The sequence below is a fragment of the Mesoplodon mirus genome (genome assembly GCF_964341445.2).
Source record: "Mesoplodon mirus genome assembly, chromosome: 2".
Classification (NCBI taxonomy): Eukaryota; Metazoa; Chordata; class Mammalia; order Artiodactyla; family Ziphiidae; genus Mesoplodon; species Mesoplodon mirus.
Genome location: NC_138977.1, coordinates 14,236,912 through 14,259,674, shown reverse-complemented (window position 1 = coordinate 14,259,674; position 22,763 = coordinate 14,236,912). Strand labels below are relative to the sequence as shown.

Below are 22,763 nucleotides of genomic sequence, written 5' to 3'. Positions count from 1 at the left end.
TAATGAAGATTTAAGGAGATGACATCTCCTTCATCAAGGAGATAAAGGTCCTAGCACATGGCTGGTACTTTTAGCAGCAATTAAAGTGAGTTAAATCAGAATCAGTATTTCTCTTGCTCTGAAACAAACATGAAATTAAGCAAGGTGCCAAAGGTATAATGTTTGTTGCCTGGAAGGACATCTGGAAAGACAGTGAGGGTTTGTGCTGGATTACATGCTTGTATCCAACCCAGCGTTGGGAGGGGAAAGCCAAGGTGGGACAGAGCTTGGACACACCCCTAGGTGGCTACCTTCTCACGGCACCGAGAAGGGGCGAACCAGACCCTGTCCCAACCTCTCAGGCCCCCAGCCCAGCAGTGAAACCAGATATTAGCCCCATGATGGATGCTCCAGGAGAGACATATACGGTGCATGTGATGAGAGTTATAACAAGGCCCTGACTGGTCTAGAGAGTCAGGGAAGGGTCCTCTGAGGCAAAGGCATTAAGCCGAGGCCAGAGGGTGAGTAGGAGTTATCCAGGCAGAGGGTCAGGCTGGGAGAAGTGTTCCAGGTGAGGGGGAAGCATAAAGCTGGGGAGTTGCAAGAGGGCAGGCTGCTGGAGCCCCAAGAGGGAGGGACAGACGGCAGCTGACAGGGCTGTGGTCCGGGGTTTAATCAGGAGTGTGTTACAGAAGTGCCACAGAGGCCTTTCAGGAAGAGACAGGAAGCGCCATAGAGTTGCATGTCCCACCACCCAGAGGAAATGTGAGAAACATCAGACAGCTGCCAAAGCCCATGCATCCGGCCACTTAGGTTACGAATCAATCCCCACTCTGTCCTGCAACAGTGCAAAAAGCACCTGCTTCCCCTAGGATATAAAACAAGAGCCAGAAACGTTATTGCACTGACAGGACTGGACGGACGATCTGAGTGACTGAGGGCTAGGAGGGCCGTGGGCAGGTGCACCCGCTTCTCAGAGAAGGACAGCACCACCCACACGAGCTGCCGTGAGGATCAGGTGTCGTAAGCGCAGTGCGTTCAGTTCAGCGCCTGCAATAAACGTGCAATAGCAGTGGCTGTCCTGGAGGCTGTTGCCACCATGACTGAGGGGCAGTGTGGCGTGACAGGGATGTGCGTGGGTTCTGCGTCCAGATGCCCCAAGTCTGAATCCCACCCACTTGCCAGCTGGGTGACTCCGGGTAGATTACTTAACCTTTCTGTGGCTTAGCTTACTCCCCGGTAAAAGGGGGATGTTAATCTTGTCTGCTCCACAGCGATGTCGGGCGGATTAAATAGGTGGATATGTGCACGGTGACAGAGTGCTGTCTGGCACAGAGTCAGCGCTCAGTAACAGGAGAAGGTGGTGTGGGAAGTGGTGAGGGTGATGGTGGGATGCAGCTCTGGTTTCGGATGGAGTCAGCACCACGGACAGCGCACAGGAGCCCTCGGCCGCAGCGCAACCCAACCAACTGCCTGGCCTTGCTGAGCCCCCAAAGCAGCGGTGCTGATAACAGTTTAACAACATGCTTTCTGGGTGAAAAGCTGATTTTGGAGATTCAGACTCAGGGCATTTCTAAGCAGACTCGCCCCACTTTCCTTATCTCTGGGAGGATGAAAAGAGGCAGCCTGTAAGGTGCTTGACAGTGGTCATGGGCTGGTATAGGTCCTGTGTTTACAGCCTATCAGCCCCTATACTCACTGGCCATTCTGCTCCCACAGCCCCCAGCACAGGAGGCACACTCCTTGGAATGGAAGAGAAAAGTGAGGCTCAGAAGGCCTGAGTGACTGGCAGAGTCGCTGTGTGAGTGAGTGTTGAAGGCAGGGTTGAAGCCCAGGCTCTAGGGTTTTGGCCAGCACAGAGCCTGGCACATGGAGGGGCCTTGGTCGGTCCCCTCCTTAGCCCCCTGTGCAGAAAATAAGCCCAGTCCACAGGTGGCCGAGTGCTGACCAAGATTTGGAACTGCTTCAACATCCAGCCTAGCTTCAGCACCTGCTCCATAAATGGGAATCAGGAATTTGTTCCAGGCTAAGGCTTGGTGTGATGCCAGCTTCCACCATGAGAAATCGCTCAGTGGGGAGAAAAATCAACTGAACCATCTTTAGAAGTCTCTGGGTGCTAAAAATAAAGCAGAGGTCCATCAGCTGAGGCCTCCTGTGCAATCTGTTACCTTTAAGATGCTTCAAACTCAAGAAAAATCACCCAGTGCTGCCTAAGGGCCTCAAAAAGTTGGCATTAAAGGACTGGGAGGTTGTTTAGACAGATGTGGAGATGGCACTGGGGAAAAAGGGCTCCAATGACCAAAGAAGATGTAGGGATTTATGAGAAACAGTCTTAAGTATTTGAGGGGCCATCGTCTAAGGGGGAAAATAATACTGGCCAACTGCCAGGCCCCTTTATGTGAATGATTCCTTTATTCCTTACAAATAACCATAGGATAAGGAATTTGGCCCATTTTGCAGTCATGGAAATCGATGACAAAGGAGGTGAAGCAATGAATCTGTGCCCAATTCTGCCAGAGCCCAGAGCGCTTCTCTTCAGTGTCTGGGGTCTCGGAGCCCCCCACCTTGGAGCCCAGGTTTGCAGGGAGGCATCTATATCCTAAGACCAGATGGAAACTGTGAACTTCCTCCCTCCAAAGTCACCATTTACATCCATTCATAAGCACCTACGATGTGCCAGGACCTGCATTATGGGTGGGGACACAGAGAGGGCTCAGCCTGGGCTCTTCATCCCAAGGGTTTCAGCAGAAAATGGGGGAGGCATTCATACTAACAGATGATGAAAGCCCACTGTGACCAGGGAGTGTGGGCCCAGAGGGACTCGGACCAGCCTGGGAGGGGCGCAGAGTGGACAGAGCAGAGGTGACCAGGCAAAGGGGGCTGTGAGTGATGCATGTGGGCAAACAGGAGCCAGCCAGGCTACAGGAGGGAGAAAGGCTCCTCCAGAGAAGGATCAGCAGAAGGCACAGCACTGCCCCCACCCCTGTAACACGAAGGGAAACCCAATGACGTGAAGGTGTGGGCAAGCCTGACGCACAGGACTCTGGGGAGGTGGGCAAAGGCTGGTCACCAAGAGCTGCCGGGCACTGCTGAGGGATCTGGACATTCTCCAGATGCTGCTGGGGACCACTGAGAGCTCTACACAGGGGACTGATGTGGTCAGACCAGAGGCTCTGATGAGCCATTCTCAAAGCTCTGTGGAGGGCCAGCTGGCTGGGCAAGGTGGGATTCAGGCAACCGTCCAGGCAGGAATGGTACGACCTGAGCTGGGCCTTGGTTAGAGTGGAGAGGAGGGCATGATTCCAGAGCCATCGGGGGAGAATGGAAAGTGCTTGGCACCTCTTTCCATTTTGTGGGTGAGAGAGAGGAAGGAGGCTGGAAGCCTCGGTGACAGACAAAGGCGCTGCACCGTGTATGTGCCTGGCACACGGCAGAGGCTCAGGAAGTACCAGGCTCCTCTCTCTCTGTTCAGAGCAGCCAAGTCTAGAATTAGAAGAGGAAAGGTCCTCTGAGTCAGCTTTATCACTATTCTTACTGGTGAAAACAATGCCCACTTTTCCTCCTTTATTAAAAAGGTTTTCCTTTCTCTTAAAAACCTTTGCTAAAAATCAATTCTGCCTAAGTCAAAAGTGTTACTATTTGGACACAAGGAGATGGTAACATAGCAGAAAACTCCCAGTGGCCTTGAGGACTGAACAGCAGCATCAGGGCAAATCAAGACATTGAAGAGCAAGAGTTAAAGGAATGTGAACCCCTAGGTCCAGAATCCCCCAGGAGGTACTTGCTCAAAAGGTGTTTCAAAATTCAGAGCAATTCCCCAGCTCAGCGTGGAGTCACAGCTGCCTTTCTGGCCTCCTCCCACGTTGGAAATGAAATGCCTTTTCTAATTACTTGGCTGCTATCAGACCCATCATCACACCTACGACCCACAGTCCTGACACCTTTCTTGCCAGGGGAGGCTGAACGCCATGGGACGGTGCCAGGTGTCTCTGCTCTGGGTCCCTGTGTCTTGTCACTCTGGTAGCCAAGCCGCAGCAGGCCATGGGGAGCACCTCGTGCAACATCATTCCCTAATGAACTGATCGAATCAAGGGACATTTCCACGGCCACCACATACCCTGGAGATTCCACTCAGCTGCTTCTGTCTGCCTTGAGCACTTGGTACTTAGGTTCTACAGGCAAGGGCTGCCTTGAGCTCGGCCCTGGTGTCTCCAGCATTCTGTAATGCTCACACTCCCCTATCTCTAAGGGCCAAAACATCTGTATATTTTGATCAACTAACAATTCATTTTCACAAAATTAAAGGCTACACACAGGTTTAACAGAGTTATGTGGCAAGATCTGCAGCCAGAGAAGCCCCTCTGGCATCCCACGGGGACCCCCAATCCACTGATGCTCCCCTCTTGTCACTAGCTGTCACCTCCTCACCTGGCTTAGATTCTGGAGCCAACCATTATTTCCACTCCCTTGCATAGGCCATCAGCCCCACGTCTGCATCTTCACTTTGCAAACCCACTACCCTGGCTCCCTTTCCACCTACTCTGCCCCTGCAGCCATGCAGCAAAACGTGACTGGAGAAAAACTCACTCTACTGTGCTCACTGGTCCCACTCATTCCCCATAGCACTTATCGCTTGCTCATGTACTGGATATTTTGCTTGTTTATTATACTAACGGTTTATCAACATTAAAATATATGTCCGTTCCAGGAGGGCATGGATCTTTGTCTCTTTAATTCAAGCACTGGGCACAGGGCCTGGCACATAGTAGGTGCTCACTAAATAAACTGGTGAATGGTGCGCCCTCCAGTGTGTGGACAGGGCACAATCTGTGTCAGGAGGTGAAGCTGACAGCAATGACTGGGCAGGTCTGCCTGCAGTCCTGGGATGGATTAGTCCTCTTTTCTTAATAACAACTAACCTGTTCCAATGTCCTCTGGCCACCTTAGTCCAAAAGCCAGTTATGATACAGCTCCGTATCTACAAAGTCTATATTTTAACTATCACTCTACCTCCCGGCTTCTTGCCCATGGCCACGCTCCACGCTACCCATCTCCACGTCTCCCTGGATCTACTCGGTCTCCTGGCTTCCAGACTCGTCTGCTGGAATCCATTCCACCCACAACATACACCCACAGCCCCAGGGGGCCCCCTGCAAGGTGGCCAGTGCTGCTCCCCTGCTTACGGTGCATCGATAGCTTCTTATGACCTGACAGCAGTTATAGGGAGTTGGACAGTCCTCAGAGCACAGACTCAGACACCAGGCAAGGCTTTCAGTTATTGACACTTTCTAGTCCTTTTGCTGAACGAGGGAGAAGGTCTCTGTTTGCGGGATCATATCTCTAACACCTGCAGTACTTCCTCATCCCCACGTCTGACAGAAAGAACTAGCCTCAGGGTCTAACATGCAGCATTTACGGAGTCTGCACATGTGGCTATTTAACTCGAAATGTGAATTCATTCAGACTATATGAAATAAATGCTTCTGTTCCTCAGTCACCCTAGCCACGTTTTAGGTACTGCATAGGCACACGTGACTGGAAGCTACCATACCGCACAGTGCAAATAGAGAACTTTTCCAGTATCACAGAAAGTTCTACTGGACAGGGCTGAAGACGGATTTTATTCCCATTTTTTTTTTCACAGCATTTATCTCTATAGCTACCTCCTATTTATGGTATGTGATATGTTTCACTTTCATTTATGGCAGTAAAATTAAAGTCCCTTTCAAAATGCATTTATTTAGGCAAAATTAAAGCTACTTGATTTAAAGAAAATTAATAAAAATTAGAAAAAGATTGGAAAAGTAAATGAAAGAACGCACGGTGTACAGATGTAGTAATACATACAAAGGAGGTTTGCAAACGACCGATGTTTGGAGATCGTGGTCCCCAGGAGTAAGTCCCCCACTGACACCATCAGCCAGGCCCGCTGCAGCTGTCCTGGCCACCTCCCACCTTCCTGCCTCATCATGTCACCCCCGCGCACCCTGCGCCCGTCGTCGGTAGCCTCCTCAAGCCACTGGGAGCATCCTAACCCTGCCTCCTCCTCAGTCCTCCCAGGTAGCCCCAGGCACAGTGTGTAGACCTGAGTTACAGCAAGGAAGGCAAAGCTGGTACCACCCAGGTCAGGTGGTACCACCCAGGTCAGGGCTGGGTCTCCCAGCAGTGCATGAGGCCCTTGAGGAAGAAGCTGAGTTTCTTTTATGTGTCCCTGTGTCCCCGGGGCTCAGCATGGAGCCCGGGACAGAAGAGGAATTGATGGCTAAATGAAGGAAATTAAACAATCCCTTACACAGCTGCAGGGCTTTGCAATTTTTAAAGGGCCTCAGCATTCACGGTGTCATTGAATCCTTATAATAGCCCAGGGAGATAAATTGGTCAGGGCTTACGGTCCCCACCCTAGTCCTAGGATAAGGAAACCCAGGCTCCGGGAGGGTGGGTTCCGCTGTCCCAAGGCTGCAGCCCGAGGGCAAGGCAAGGAGCACTGGGCCAAACCCCGGTCTCCCCAAGCCTGCATTTCCTCATCCATAAAGTTGGGTGATGCCAACATTGCCACTGATTGGCAGCTTTCATGCCACTGTGAGCGCCAAGAGAGATTGTGAATGGCAAGCTGCTCTGTAAGCTGTAGAGTGCTGTGCAGGAAGCTGAGGACGGCTAGCCGCAGGCCCGTGAGTCCCACACGTGCCCCGTTTGCAGACCTGGAGTTCCTGTGTGACTCCTCATTTTATTCTGCTGGGAAGCACGTCAGCTTCTGAGTGGATGTCTATCTGTGCCGCCCACCACGAGGGGCCCCCAGCTCCTGGAGCAGTGCTTCTCCCAAGGAGACCACCCTTCCCAGATTCAGACACTGCTGGAGGTGGAGCTGACCCTTCCGGCGCCAGGGAGGGTCCTGGCCAACCAGAGCATTGCACCCCCAACAGAAATGGGTTCAGGGGTGCCCCTGAGGCCCAGGCAGAGCCCATGGGGTGCCACCTGAGGACTTGGTGGGACAGTTCAGAGATAGCGGGTCTCTTTTCTCCTGGACTTTACTCTGGGAGGGTGGTGTCAAGTCACCACCATGTGGAGGCTGAAGCCAGAGCAGAGATCAGAAGCAAGAAGCAGAGACAGCCATCCCAGGACACTGTCTGAGCCCCTGGATCCATCTGTACCTGCAGCTCTCTTGGTTCCATAAGTCAGTAAACGTCTGTTTGGCGTGAGCCAGCTGGAGAGGGGTGTTCTGACCCCTGACTAGCTGGTGTCTAAGCACCAAGGACAGGGGTGGGGCCTGCTGGGGTCTGTGCCTGAATGGAGGGTCCAGCAGAGGACCAGCCCAGCCCGGCCCTCTCCATGCAGCCAGACTGAGCTCCCACCCCTCAGAGCAGCTCCAGCCCCAGCTCCTCCTGGAACCTTCCCGACCATCCCAATCCACTTCTGCCTTCCGGGCCCTGAGCACTAAGGAGGGAGGAAGGAAACAGATGCTAATGCTTCCTGACACGCTTTAAGCACCGGTTTGGTGTTGGGTGTCTCACAGGGGCTCGCTGAACACTGCCGTCCTATGGGGGAAGGGTTAGTGAGGAGACCAGGCTCAAGAGGGGTGCAGTGACTTGCCAAGGTCACAGAGCTTAAGGTGGCAGAAGCAGACTCCCAGTGGCTCCTCCGAAGCCCAGGCGTTTGCCCCGCACCCTCTTGCTGGGCTCAGGGAACATCAGATGCTTGCTCTCAGCCCTCCCAGCTCCGAGGTCTCCCTGCCCTGTGGTCTCTGGCCAGTTTCTGGCTCTCGGCCCCCCAGAAGCCGTTTGTCACTCCTTCTCTCCTCCAACCCCCCGCCTCCGACTGCTCCCTTCTCTGCCCCACTCCCTACCCCCAGTTCTGGCTTCTGCTCCAAGGGACACAGCCCGATCCTGACCTGTGAGAGGGCAGCACAGCAGGCACGACCCCCTGTGCTGGGAGCTTCTCGTGGCAGCTGTATGGTCTCAGCTCTGGGTGTCCAGCGCCACCCGGCACCCAGCACCAAGTGGACAGTCAGAGACAGCTCTTGGGGGGGGGGTCATCCCACCTTCCTCCACCCCACGTCTGGGCAGCATCCTTCACAAAGGGCAGTTGGGTGGAAAGGCTGGAAATGAGGACTTGATTGGAGCTGGAGGGCCTGGGTTTGAACCCAGCTTTCCACTGGCTGCTGTGAGCTTTAAGCAAGTGAGCCCGGGCTCTCTGTGACTCAGTTTCCTCGTCGTAAAGAACCTACCTTCCAGAATTACTGTGAGGGTGAGTTGAGTTCACATTAACACGTGTTTATCAGGCACAGAGCCCGGGCTCTCTGTGACTCAGTTTCCTCGTCGTAAAGAACCTACCTTCCAGAATTACTGTGAGGATGAGTTGAGTTCACATTAACACGTGTTTATCAGGCACAGAGCCTCACTGGGCCTTATTACTATTATTATTATTATTGTTGTTGTTATTTGTCTGTAGAGTAGTGACACCTGTAGGTAGTAACCTGCCTGCTCTGTCCACTGTAGCCCTCATTGGGCCAAGCTTCAGCCTGGGCCCCTCTTCAGGCCCATGTTCTTTCTTCACCAGTCAGTGGGGGCTGGAGTCCATCCTATAATCCTATTGCCCAGACACAGGGGGCCACCAAGCAGGGCTGCCTACCTTGACCCCATCCAGCTGGGTTTATGACACCCCAGTTGTCCCTCTAAGCCCTGGGTGGGACCCCAAGGTTGTTCATCAAACACTGATGCACCTGCCTCAGGCCCGGGGAGGAAGGTCCAGAGAAGACTTCAGCCGACTGTCTCAGGGTGGTCGGCCACCCCTTGCCCAGGAGGGCTGACCCAGGACTCCATCCCCCCCATGGTCCCCGGTGAGGCCCCCAGATGACGGGATAATGGCCACCCTGGAGGAGGCGAGGGGTCAAATGTAACCCTCAGCAGCCACAGTTGTAAAGTTTTCATAAACTCATGATTCCAAACCTCGGCCTCAATTCACACACTGTGAGCCAGAAGGCACCCTGCTGAAGAGGCTGAACAAAGCAGAAGCTCCCAAGCCAGCTGGCTTACAACAGGCCAACTGACGTCCCACCCGGGAGCCACCCGGCCCGCGGCGTCAACGGTGGGGCCGCGGCAGGAAAGGATACTGAAGCTCCGGTCGGTGATGGCCAGGTGCCAGAGGTTGATGCGCAGGTCGTCCGCGGACATGTAGGTCTCGCAGTCGCTGTTGACGGAGATGGAGTTGATGTGGTAGGTGTGGCCATTGGCGAAGACCCTCCGGGGGCTCACCTCCACCATCAGATCCATAGGCTTCAGCACGGGCACCTGCGGAGGAGGAGGGGCGGTCAGAGCAGGGGGAGAGGTGATGGAGGAGGGGTGCTGGCAGGAAACGTCCAGGGCCATGTGATCAAAAGGAGAGGCCAGGAGAGGCCAGGAGAGGCCTGAAGCGCACCAGTGGGTGTCCACCCTGCCCGTGTCAGAAGTAAGCAATGCCACGTGGCCACGTCCTTCAGCACCAGCCCTGCAGGGAAGCCTGTCTCCTTTGCTTGGCCTCCTGGGATTGGTTCTGAACCTGCTGCGTGACTTTGAATGAATGGCTGAACCCCTCTGCACCCCAATTTCCTCATTTCTAAAATGGAAGGAGAAGGTACTGTGGCAGAGCCAGATTTTCCACCAAACATTTGTGTCCCCTTGTCACGGGGAAGTGGCTGCCCAGGCAGGGACTACATTTCCCAGCTGCCCTTGCAGCTGGGTGTGGCCACATGACTGTTCTGACCAATGGGGTGTGAGCACACTGATGCCCAGCACTTGGGGGCCAAGGCTTAAGGTTAAGAGGCAGCTGTGCCTTCTCTGCTCCCTTCCCTTTCCACAGCCAGAGGTGAGGATCCAGGCTTTAGGGATGGAGGCACACGGGATGGAAAGAGCCTGTGTCCCTGCAGGAGAGCCGTGTGCCATCCAGGATGCCTATACCGCAGCTTTCCCGGAGTGAGAAATACACTTCTGTGTACTCTGCCCTGGGGCTGTTTCAGCCGCTGGTGTTAGTGGAACTCGTACAAACTCCCAGAGACAGTGTCAGATAGCATGGCTTTGCTTCCCTCTGCACCCTCTGCCTGGAATGCTCACCCACTTTGGACACCTAGTGAACCCCAACTCCTCCTGCAAGACCTGGAGTTAACAGCCCTTTGGATGTACAGCCTGCCACACCCCCGCTGACCTCCAGCACGCTGCACACACTGCTATCAGGGCTCTGCGGGGTGTTTTGGGCACGACTCCCCGTTCCGGTAAACTGTAAGGTCTTCAAAGGTACAGACACACAGACACGGCATCATTGATCTCTCCCTGGGCTGGCCCCAGAAAACGAGGGCTGGCATTGCCATCCCCATGTGACCGATGAGAAGACTGGATGCCAAGATGAACTGGGCTTTCTAAGTCACAGAGGCAGGAAATGACAGAGCCAGGACCAGAAGCCAGGTGTGACTGCCCCCAGGGCATCACGGTGCAAAGGTGTAGACCTGAAACCTGACTTCGGCTTCAACCCTGCCCGGCCGCTTACTAGTGTTACCTCCATTGCGGCCTTCACCTCTCTGGGCCTCAGTTTCCTTATCTGTAAACTGGGTAATGCTGGTGCCTGCTCAGGGCTTCTGTGAGGATTCCATGAGTTGATGCAGGTCAAGTGCGCCTGGAACATCACTCAGTCCACAGCGCCCTCCTCCCCCTCCTCGGGAGGTGACTAGGGGTGGCTGAGCCAGGGCTTACACGGCCAGTTTCCAGAGTGGGCCCTGGATGGGGGAGGGGGGAGGGGGGTGCTGCAGGGGCAGTGGGAGTTGTGCCCAGGAGAGAGGCAGCAAGGCCATCCTCGGAGTGAGGAAGAGAGCAGATTCCGGTGAAGGGGGGATGCAGACCTTTGTCAGCTAACTGCAGGGCTCCTGAGCCCCGGGCAGCAAGCACCAGGTAGAATGGCATGAATCCAGCCAGAACTGGGTGGCAGCAGGTGAGGGGGGACCCACTGCTTGCACTCACGTGGGAGAGAAGAGAGTAGGCTGATACACGTGTGTGTGTGTGTGTGTGTGTGTGTGTGCGGTTTCAGGAAGCAGTAGGTGCTCTAAAGAAAAATAAAACAGGTGAGGGGACGGGGTGACAGGGCAGCAGGGGCTGGTGCCTGGCTGGGTGACCAGGAGGTGACATACAGGGAGGGGCTAAAACAGGCTGACGTGGGACCCTAGAGAATCTCCTTCTGCCAGGGGACCTCCCCCAAACCCACCTACTCTTAGGCTGGGCCTGGGGCTCCCTGGGGCTCCCACGGCCCTGTAAACCCTCATTACAGCCTTGACCACGTGGTAAGTTGTTGTCTTCTTGTTTGTTTCCCCAATGGACTGGGCAGCACTTAGGGGCGCTGTGTGTCTTCTTGTGTTCATCTCTGTATCTCTGGTACTTAGCCCAGGGCCCAGCACAGACAGGTCTTCAGGTGAATGAGTGAATGGGTGAGTCAATGAACAAATGAGCTATGGCCCTCCCTGGGGGACAGCTGAGATGGGAGGTGACAGCTTTGGTGCTGCAGTGGGGGTGGGCAAGCACTAAGCGTTCCTTTTGGTACAAAGGCAGCTCTGCAGCCGCCATGAGATGTTCTCATGTACCAGGGTGCCCAGTGTGAGCTTGTGTGGGTGTGTGAGCCTGGGTGTGCATGCATGAGTGTGTCAGTGTGCACATGCATGTGCCCGAGTGTGCATGTGTGTGTATGCAGTATCGGTGTGCATGCTCACCTGGCTCTGGGTGGTTCTTGTGTTGAGTCTGTGCTTCGGGACTGTCTGCCCGCGTGTCAGTGTTGGTGTGTCTGGGCCCCTCTATGGGGCCTTCCGCATGTCCGCCGGTGTCAGATATTCTACGTCAGCTCCGAATCTTGCCTTCCCTTCCCTCAGGGCATGGCCACCACCTGCCCTAGGGATCCCTGGAGTCTCTCTCAAGCCACACCTGCTCCTGGAGAAGGTCAGGGCATCGCTGGCCTAGCAAAGTCTCAGCATCTCAGTCTGCTCCCCGCTCCTTCCGGCAACGTTGTCTTCCCCTGGCAGCCTTGGAACTGTTCACCCCGTGCTCCAGCCATGCACCGCCATCCCCAGACCATATTTCAAAGCCAGAAAGCAAAGAGAGGAGAGGAAGAGGGAAGAGAAACCTGCCCTGAAGGTTTGGAGGTTTCATGAATAAAACTTTCCCCGCACCCGCGCTCTTCCAGAAGGCACAGTGTAGTCAAGGTGAAGGGCAGGAGGACAGACACATGAACACTAAGGACAGAGCAGTGTGGGATGCAAAAGGCTAGAGGAGACAGAGAAGGATAAGGATTCACCTGGCTCGTGTAGGAAAGACTTTCAGAGGTGGAGGCTAATAGGGTTTTAAAGGATGAATAGGAGTTCACCAAATAAACAAGGTAGAGAAAGGCATTCCTGTGTGTCCCTGTGTCACAGAGCTGACTTCCAGTGTGGGGGTGACTCCATGTCTATTTCCTTGGGGGCCTGGGTACGCTTTGGGGGTAGGCACTCAATCTCACCTTGCTCAGCTCTGGGATCCCAGAGGCCCTGTGCTAGGTCTTGGGTGAACTGGGGAGGAGACAAGGTGAGAGGCTGGATGAGGAAAGACCCAGGCACCCACGTTCTTTCCCCCTTTCTTCTCCTCCAGCCTTAGTTTACAGTTAAGTGCCATTTTGGGATGTGTGTGACATACAGAGAAAAATCTCAGAGGCTGGGTGGGAAATAAACAAGATTCCCATGGGCCACTGGCTCTGCAGAAAATGCCAGGCCAATCAAGAGGTGATAATTGCCTCCTCCCACCAGATGAAACCCTCATAAACTTTCTTTGGGCTTGGAGGTGGGGGGAGCGGGGGGCACCCTCACTCCTGTTATTCAATGTCAAAGCTAATTGGCTTCCCTGCTTTCTCAGAATTTATTTGTGCAACTTGCCAGTCATTGAGAGGCCAATGTGTTTAAACATTTATTCCTCCTTCTGGGAACAACATCGATTGCCATTTCATATTTATGACAGTCGGCTGGGTGCTGAGTGCGGGGCGCTTGCTAAGCCGCTGCAGAAAAAACGAGTCGTTATCTCCTGTTTGCTGGTGAGGAAACTGAGGCACAGAGCAGGGAAACGGCCACAGCCATCTGACCAGCGGTGGGTGGGTCTGTGAGCAGTTTGGGAGCCTGGAGGGGCCTTAGCACCACCGTGGCACCAGGCAGCACCACTGCCCACTCGGAGCAGCAAACACAGCCACGGTAGGAGCCCAGGGAGACAGCATTCCATGTGATGTGAACTCAGACCTTTCAAATCTGCTGAAGAGCGCAGTCACCTCCCGACGCTCAGCCTCGTTCAGTCTTGGGACTCTGAGGCCCCCTCCCTGAGCAGGGCCTGTCCCAGGCTTAGACCAGATCTGCCCTCAGACTCTTTTTTTTTTTTTTTTTTTTTGCGGTACGCGGGCCTCTCACTGCTGTGGCCTCTCCCGTTGCGGAGCACAGGCTCCGGACGCACAGGCTCAGCGTCCATGGCTCACAGGCCCAGCCGCTCTGCGGCATGTGGGATCCTCCCGGACCGGGGCACAAACCCATGTCCCCTGCATCGGCAGGCGGACTGTCAACCACTGCGCCACTAAGGAAGCCCATGCCCTCAGACTCTTCATTCACTGTGGCCTCCAGGTGCCCAGAGCAGGGCTGGGCGGCACACAGCAGGTGCTCAGTAAGTGTGGCTGAATGAATAAATCTGGCATTACCTCCAGCAAACACATGGGTGGCTGAAAGCACCCACCCTCTTCCAGGCACGGTTCTGGAAGCCAGGGATGGACAAGGCGGCCTCAGTGTGCTTCCTGCAAGAAGCCGCTAACCATCCCCATGGCTCCCCTGGGAGGCAGGAACTTCACTTCCACTTCACGGAGGAGACTGGATGCTGATGCTGACTGTGGAGCTAGACTTCCCTGGGTTTGGAGCCAGCTCTCAGTTTCCTCATCTGTAAAATGGGGATGACAATCACATACCCACTATAGGATTCTGCTGAGGACTGAATGATTTTATAGCCAGAGTGCTTGGGAGACACATGCTCACGTGTCTGTTCTTGTTCCAGATGAGGAATCAGAGGCTCGTGGTGGCCCAGAGCCCCGCCCAGGGTCACACCACCAGGACGCGGGGGAGGCAGGATTTGAACCCGGGTCCTGTGACTCCAGAACTCTTTCATATCTCCCAGCCTCCCCGCTGAAGACACATGAGTCCTTTTGCTTTTCATTGCGTTGGGAGAAAAAGTTTGCCTTCACACGGCTCTGCCACTCAAACTTCCAGGCCGCTCTTACATCAAGGCAATCTGTGCACTGAGCCTTCATAAAGGCTGCAAGAATCACAAGTTCTGGGTGTCCCTCTGACCCTCGGCAAAGGGCTGGGAACCCACAACGCTCCGCTCACAGGTCCTCCTCCTGGCTCTGCCACTTGCTCAGCTGAGCCGCTCTGGGACAGTTGCTGCCTCTCTCTGGGCCTCCAGTTTCCCTATTTGTATAACAAGGGATTCAAGAACATACTGTCCAGCCTCGGGTGCAGCTGAAAAGGGCTTCATGGACACGCATCACCTCGCCTCATCCTCACGAGACTTCCAGAAGAAAGATGATCCTCTCTGCCTTGCTGGGGAGGAAACTGAGGCACAGAGCAGGAAAATGAGGGTGGCCACCCAGCAAGTAAGCCGCCTGGCTTATTAAGTTCTGGATCGGAACCTGACTGTGGTTCAGATCGCCATGGCCCTTCCAGTCCTGAGATCCTTGCTGTGTAATAAACAAAGCACAAACTGCTCTGGGCTTGCTGGAACCGTCCGTGGGCCACATCTTACCTGCAGTGACGTCACCGTGGACAGGTCTTTAAGCTTCCCCTCCTCATCTTTCAGGTTATAACCCTCGGGCCTCTTATCACGTTCAGTAATCTTCCACAGTTTGATAGTTTTATCTTTAAAAATAGAACAAAGTGAAACAAGACACACGGTGAACACCACATGGAGAATGGAGTACCCACTGAGCCTGCTAGATAAGGGTGCATCACCCCACAAGTTACTTAATCTTATCCTGTTCTTGGACATGAAGTTTCTTTCTAATTTGACTCCTTCTGTCAACTGATGCAACGAACATCTTTGCAAAGGGAACGTTTGTCGTCATGCTCGAGCTCTTCACAATTGATCCCAAAGGTCAAAGGGCATGACCCTTTCAAGGGCAGTTATCAGTCTTTCAACTAATTTCCGCAAAAACTGTACTAACGAAGCTTCCTGTTTTTTACCCTTCATTGGCATCCTATTTCCTGAGATGCATCCCGCCCATCCAGAAACTCAGCTCTCTGGAAACCTCACTTCTCTGGAATCCTGCCAAGAACATCAAAAGAGTAACCTTTACCAGCTGTGATGGTTCATTTTCGATGTCAACGTGGCTAAGCCACGCTACTCAGATATTTGGTCAAATGTGTGGATGTCACTCGGAAGGTATTTTTTTAGATGGGATTAACATTTAAATCCATGGACTAAAGCAGATTATCCTCCACAATGTGGGTGGGCCTCCTCCAATCAGCTGAAGGCTTTAGAGAAAAAAGACCAAGGTCCCCTGAGGAAGAGGGAGCTCTGCCAGCAGATGGCCTTCAGACTCGAGCTGCAGCATCAGCCCTTTGCTGGGTCTCCAGCCCGCCCTGCGGATTTTGGACTTGCCAGCCTCCACAATCAGGCGCGCCAATTCCTGGAAATAAACCTCTCCTTCTATATCTATATCTAAGTCTACATCTATATCCATATCTCTGTCTACACTCACACACACACACACATACACCCATCCTATTAGTTCTGTTTCTCTGAGAACCCTGACTAGCACAGCAGCCAAAACAATCACTTCCACGCTCCTGAGGAGGAAGGGGAGAAAACTGGTATCAATTAAACACTTGACAGGTGCCCAGGGACAGGCTACCAGGAAAGGGTGGAGCTGGGATTCAAAACCGCGGGTGGGAAGCTTTGAGGGTGTGGGTGTTAGGAAATTCCTGAAGCTGACCTTTCCTCCAAAGAGGCAGGCAGAGAATGACACTCTCTGTTAAATGATTAAAAAGAAAAAAGCAGCACGTGAACGAGGCTCAGTTGCCGGCCCTGTTCTAAGCTCTTATGATGTTATTTCCATCTTCCCCAAAACCCTATGAGGCAAGAACAGCCATCAGGTTCAGAAGAGGGAGTGGGAGGGCCAGGGTGTTAACTGCATTAGGGGCTCCTGCCCCGGGTGACCTATTCTGGTGGTGGGGGACCTCCCACTGCTTCTGTTCCAGCACCTGGGAAGGGCCCCTCTGCCTCTGAGACGGGGTTTGCTGAACATGACTCCGTGCCAGGCACCCCTCAGGGGACACAGACAATCAGAATGGCAGGAGCTCCAGAGGGCAAGCAGGGGTGGGAAGGCCCACGAGAGGGACACCTTGCTCTGCGGAGCGGTCAGGGAAAGCTCAGTGGGAGCTGACACCCAGCGGAGGCCTAAGGGATGAGGCGGGGTGTTGGCCAGGTGGAGGCAGGGAGAGCCGGCCTTCGGGCACAGAGGTGGGTTGGTGGCTCGAGTCTGACCGGCTTCAGGGGTGCCGTAAAGACCGCCCTAAGGAGTCTGACTCCCTTGGGAAAGCAGGTGGCATCATCTTATAAGACTCATCCACCCTGGAGCAGTACTGGCTGGTCTTGGGGTGCTGGGTGGGCAACACCTCCCTCCACCCTTGTGGCAACTCCAGAGGGAGCACAGGTGAGGAAACTGAGGCTCAGAGAAGCAAGGCCACTCCCCAAGGTCCCCAGGCTGAGACAGAAGCCAGGACCCTCCTAGCTCCCACCCCAGGCGCCTTTTATGATGGGGCTGAGAGGTGAAGGAGGATGAGCAGGTGGACGTGAAGGCGGGAAGTGGGGCCTCTGGCTCCAGGCCCACTGCCGGCAGAGGCAAGATGGCCCCAGGAACCACAGCCTCTGAGTGGACCACAGCAAAGCAGGGGTCTGGCCGGGAGCCTCCTTGGGGGCCTCCTTGGGGATGCGTACTGTCTCCCAGAGCCAGATGGCCAGCGGACAGGCAACCAGTGCTCCTCCTGTACCATCCACTGAGGACCCCAGATCTTCCAGTGACACCCTCCACTCTGGGGGGTTGTGGACAAAGAGGCAAGTCTGAATTGAGTGTTGATTGTTTTCCTTGACCTGGCCTCCTTTGTCCGTCCTCAAATTAAAGTATTCACGGACATGCTCAAGGAGCTGCTATTTACAGTAGAGGCAATAAGCCCCCATCCGACCACCAGGAGAGGGTGAGCAAGTGTATTCACTGCATGGAATTTACCCGCTGTTCAAAAATACTATTTTTCAGGAGTTCTAAAGACCCAGAAAGACCTAGGAAAATGTTCAACAATGTAAGTGAGGTGGAAAATGGCATTTGATGACAAATTGCTACAGTACGTGTGAACAAGAGCACGCATGCCTACGCACACGTGCACGCACACGCACACGCCCACACCGGCCGGGCTGCCTCACCGTTGGTGGACAGCAGGGAGTGGGCGGCATTCTGCTGGGGGAGCCACTTGATCTTGTTGATCTTCTCCTCTATCTCCAGACTCTTGAGATAGTCGAACTCCGGCTCGTGGCTCTGGAAAGTGCTGTAGACGTCGTACTCGCCCTGACTGTGCGGCGCATTTTTACTCTGCAAGGAAACCAGACCCTGAGCTCCAGGATGGTGGGGCGGGGTGGAAGCCGGCACTGGGACAGGGACGGGACCGGTCAAACCCACGCAGGGCCTGGAACAGCCATGGCGACCGGGCATCCAAGCAAGGGTCCAAGAAAACTCTCTGCTTTTTAAGTGGCCAGTACCTTGCTGTGCAGCCATGGCCAAGCTCCATCACCTCCTCCGTCCAGTAAGCAAGAACAAGGGTGACCACGCCAGCTCATGTTTACTGAGCACCTACCGTACACAGGACACTGAGCTAAGTGCTTTCTCAATTTATCCTCGACGCCCCTCTGTGATGGGCTCCATGACTCCCCCCACTTTACAGATGAGCAAGCGGAGGCTCAGAGGTGAGTCGACCCCCCTCCCCCACAAAGCCACATGTCCACAGAGTGCTGTCACTCACTCCACTGAGGTCTGTCTGGCACCAAGGCCAAGGCTCTGATCTGCTCCCACATCCTTCTGTGCAACTTGGGTCTGACTCGAGGAATGAACGCATTTTGGAGCAGATTTAACATTGGGGCCAGACACCCTGCAATGTCAGACAGACATCGGGATAGACTGGGATAGGGTATCCTCCCCCCAGCTTTCCTGAGCAGGTCCCCTTCTGGTTGAGGCAGCCAAGCTCATTATATTAAGGACCTCCTGGTGGAGCCCCCAAAACAGTGAGGTGGTGAGTCCATCGCAGGTACCAGGGACCACTTCCTGGTAGGCAGTTCAAGTCTATATGACAACATGAAACTACAACTAAAACTGCCTGGGAGCAAAACAAAGGTAGTCAGCCAAGCACAATTTCAAGTTTTCTGTTGGTTTTTCAAAAGTATCTATTTATGTATTTCTTTTCCCGTTGTGCTTTTGGAAAGCTTTAAAGTTCTTCAATATTTTTGCCTCTAATTCACTTCATCTCCTGTAAGCGCTGGCTAGGGAGAAGGTCAGTGGGACCAGAATTAAGAAAAAAATTAGAGACATATTCAAAACTGAGAAACTTGCGCATCTACCAATTTAATTTCTTTCTGCAGTTTGGCAAAAAGAAGACGTGGCTTTGCAATCCCCAGTGGGAACCTCTGGTCCTTCTCATGAATCAAAGTGCTCCGGCCACAGTACTGGGCTCATTAGATAACCAATTTCTCAGCTACCTGCTTTCTGGCTGTGTGTTCTTGGTAAGTTATGGCAACCCTCTGAGCTCTGATCTCCTCATGTGTAAAACGAGGATGACAATAGCACCTAAAGGCACCAGAGGGTTGTCATGAGGGAGGGTTATGGGAGTGAACACAGGTGACGTCAGAGCTCAGGGGACACCAGCTGTGGGGAGGATGCTGAGGAACTGGGGGGGGAGGATGATACTGCAGCTCCTCTCCCCCCTGCATCCTCCCCTCCTGCCCCTCTTCTCTGTTCTCCGTCCTGCTTCCCCTATCCTCCCTCCGCCTTCCCTCCCCCCTTCCTCTCCTCCCCCCACCTTGGTGTCACCTTAGATCCTGTCTTCAGCACCTAATCCCAGCCCTGAAAGGCAGGGTGGTGTGTGAGTAACAGACCACACCGTCCCGGTTTCCATCCCTGGCCTTTGCTCACTAGCTGGGTGACTGTGCAGGCGTCCGCATCTCTGAAACGGGGTGTCCGTCCCCACCCTCAGAGGGGGGCAGTGAAGAGTAACTGGGAAAAGCACGTGGAGAACGGAGTGAGCAGTCTGCATGTAGTAGGTGCTCAACAAATGGGGCCTTTTAATCACCAGGTTCTTCCAGTGGTTCAGAAACCTTGCCTCGGGTAGGCTGTTCCAGACAGCAGACCTCACTGGGGCAAGGCCCGGGGCTGAGCAAAAGCGCCCACCCCAGACAGAGGGCCACCCACAGCTGCGGAAGGGTCCGTGCTCCGCTCCACCCGGCTCTGGCCGGATGGCACCAGCTCACCGAGGCGGAGGGCAGTTTAATCAGGAGGCTGTTTCTCCAGGGTCTAGGACACAGTGACCAATCAGCAAACTTCCACTCAGCACAGGGGGCTCAGGATACGGTGCTGTGAGTCGACCCGGTGGACTCCCTTCCCTGGGCCTGCCCGGTCCCGTCCCTGCGTGCCGCGGAGCCCTTTCATCCAGCCCAGGCGTCCCCGCGGGATGCCGAGAGGCCCCCTGCGGGTTAAAGCCCGGGCTGAGCGCAGTCCCCCCTCCCCCCAGGCCCCGCCGCACCTCCGGTTCCCGCTGGAAGATGACGACCCGGCCACCCTTGTCGCCGGTGGCCAGCAGCTCCCCCGTGTGGTTGAACTCGACGGTAGAGATGATATCGGCTGTGGTGGAGAGACAGGAGGATGTGGCTCATTAGGACCCAGTGCTGTGCAGGTGGCCAGAGCTGCTCGCCCAGCCCCAGGGCCCCCATCGGAGAGCAGGAGCACTGACCAGGGGCCCTGCCCTCTCCCCGCTGGCCATGGGACAGAGACCCGTTCATGGGTGTCTTTCCTTCCTTCCTGCTCCCCGTCCTCCTGAAGCAGTCTGGGGGTTTCCTCGTGTGCTGACCAGGTGACTGGGATGCAAATCTGACACTCACTAGCCCAACTCTGGGGGCCACAGAGACCAGCTGTACCCCTCCCTGCCTCCACTGAGCTCCCCACGGATGGCACCCCCGTAACCTTCACATTCCTGGCCTGGACCCTGTAGGCACCAAAAGCTTCAGCACAATGGATCTACTTTCAAACAAACCACAGATCTGACTACGCCTCCCGGCAGCCCCCGGCAGGTTCTCATACTGTGTCCTCCTTCCAGCCGCCCGGATGATGGCTCACCCCTCCCCCACCCCGACCCCTGGGGTATTTCTGCTCAAACCCCCTCCTCTGCATCCTTCCCTGCCTCAAATGAAGGCAGTTCCATCCTCCCGCTGGCTCGGGCCCGAGCCTTTGGGTCACCGTGACTCTCCCCTCTCTCTCTCACCCTCCACATCCAGTACTATTGTCTCAGCCTTCAAGATACATCCAGACTCCATCACTTCTCCCGCCTCTCGCCTGGATGACTGCAACGGTCTCCCATCCGATCCCCTCCATTGCTCCTGGCCCAGACACAAGCTGGCCCCCACAGAGCAGCCAGAGGGAGCGTTCTCGGACCCCTCTAGAGGCTCCCCACCGATAGAGGAAAAGCGAAGGTCTGCAGAGTATCTAAAGCCTTGAGTGACCTGTGGCCCCCCAGGCAGGCCACATCAGGAGCCCAAACCTTCACCCTGTCCCGCACTTGCCCCTGGCGCTTGGCATTGCCTCCCACCCTGGGCCGGGTACCGTGCCCTGTGATGGGCTTTGGCCTGCGGGACGCCAGCAGACAAGCCGCTGTCCTGCGCTTCTGCCGCGGCTCCGGAGGAGGACCTGCCCAGGCCCGCAGCAAAGCCGCCCAGCTGAGCTGCCTGGTCACCCAGTCCAACCAAGCCTAGATCGGCGGGGTTGGCAGATGCGTGACAAAAAATGGTAGTGTTGAATGCCCCGTGTTTTAACTCAATGAAAGGTGACGGACCCCTACCCCAATTCCTACTACTCTCAGCCTTGCCCTCCCACTCTGACTCAGGCTCCTTGCTGATGCTCAAAATACCAGCTACCTTTTGTCTCAAGAACTGCTCTCTCAGACTCGAGTGGTTTTCCCAGTCCTGTTTCCTATTCCATACATGCCTTTTCCTTTTCCAATCACGTGCCTTCAGAGGCAGCTCCTGACCCGCACTGGCCTCTGAGCCACAGGTAAATGCCAGCTCTGACGGCGAAAGGAAAGAAGACAGAGGGAAGGTGGCTTAGAAGCAGGATAATGGGCTGGATGTACTCACTGCTCAGGATAAGAGCACGTTTCATTAAACTTAAAAATAAAGGGAATAAAAAACAAGGAGAGCCGCTCTTTGGGATCCCGGAGATGCTCGCTGAGTGTGGAATTGGCCCGGCTGCCTGACACTCGTCCCTGTGTGGGCAGCCTGCCTGGCCCAGGGGCACAGGAGGGCCACAGCCGGAGGCACAGCCCAGCAGTGCCGGGTTCCTGCACGTGGCTCTGGTTCTTGCTGTTTCATGTCAGCACGCCCTTAGCGGGGGAAGAGCAGGATATAAAACTGCATGTAAAATGTCTTTAATTATATAGACCAGTGATCACAGCCGTGTTAAACAGCAAACAAACTGGGCAGAGGGAAGACAAGCTGGAAGAGACTTTTCTGCCACGTTAAACAGAGATTGCTTTAGGGCGGTTGAAAGAAAATATTTTTTTCCTTCTCTTTCTATGTTTCCATGTTTTCTAGATCTTCTGTAATGAATGTATATTTCTTAATAGCTTTACTGAGGTGTAATTGATATACACAAAAATGCACATTTTTACTGTATGCAATTTAATGTGTTTGGACATATGCATAGTATATATTATTTTTATGATGGAAAAATAACAATGCTATTAAATTAAAACGCCAATGTAACCACTGGTATCCAGAACAAATGTGGTCCATAAATGTTGGGCAGCTACCACAGTAACAGACAATAACATCTGCAGGCAATTTACAATTTATATGTCAGTTTTATATCCGCTGCCTCCTTTGAACCTCATGCCAGCCCCTGAGGGAGATATGACTATCATTTCTATTGGCAACAGAGGAGATGGATGGAGGCCCATCCACAGTGACAACCCCCTGAGCTGTTCATGGACCAATCTGAAGTCCTGGGCTGGAGTCCTGGCTTCAATGCCTGGGCTATGTGACCTTGGGTGGGCTACCTCACTGCTCTGAGACTCAGTGTTGTCATCTGTAGCATGGCTATAGTAGAGTCTTCCCGTGATTAGAAACTCAAGAGAGATGTTGGAGGTGAGAGGGTTTGGGAGGGCTGAAGGACCATAACACCAAGGAATGATGAATGACCAGAATTTACCAGACAGAAAGTCAAAGCTTTTTCTCATCTTTGCTTCTGGCCTCCACAGAAGTGGCAGCTGCCAGCTCAGAAATGTGCCAGATAAATCTGAGATTCAACCTCACTGTACAGGTTTGGAAGTCCTGACCACCAGCCCCTCCAGTCCCCTTCTGCAAACATCTACAGAGCAACTACAGACCTCAGGCCAGGGCACTGCTTCCTCCGTCCCAGGAAGGGGCTGGTGGATATTTAACATCCATTCACTGTTACAGTAAGTGTCTTCTAGAGCTTGC

At 54.2% G+C, this 22,763-nt stretch overlaps 1 protein-coding gene across 1 annotated transcript in view; it reads right to left on the bottom strand.

Moving 5' to 3' along the window:
- The window catches only part of PPP2R2C (protein phosphatase 2 regulatory subunit Bgamma), a gene marked incomplete at its 5' end in the record, with an annotated part of 137,469 nt that overhangs the window by 33,829 nt on the left and 80,877 nt on the right, over positions 1-22,763 (bottom strand). Inside the window, 4 exons of the mRNA XM_082610708.1 lie at positions 9,086-9,263; positions 14,781-14,893; positions 17,454-17,619; positions 19,817-19,914. Coding sequence (XP_082466834.1) covers positions 9,086-9,263; positions 14,781-14,893; positions 17,454-17,619; positions 19,817-19,914 — 555 coding nt within the window. The remainder of the gene's footprint in view (positions 1-9,085; positions 9,264-14,780; positions 14,894-17,453; positions 17,620-19,816; positions 19,915-22,763) is intronic.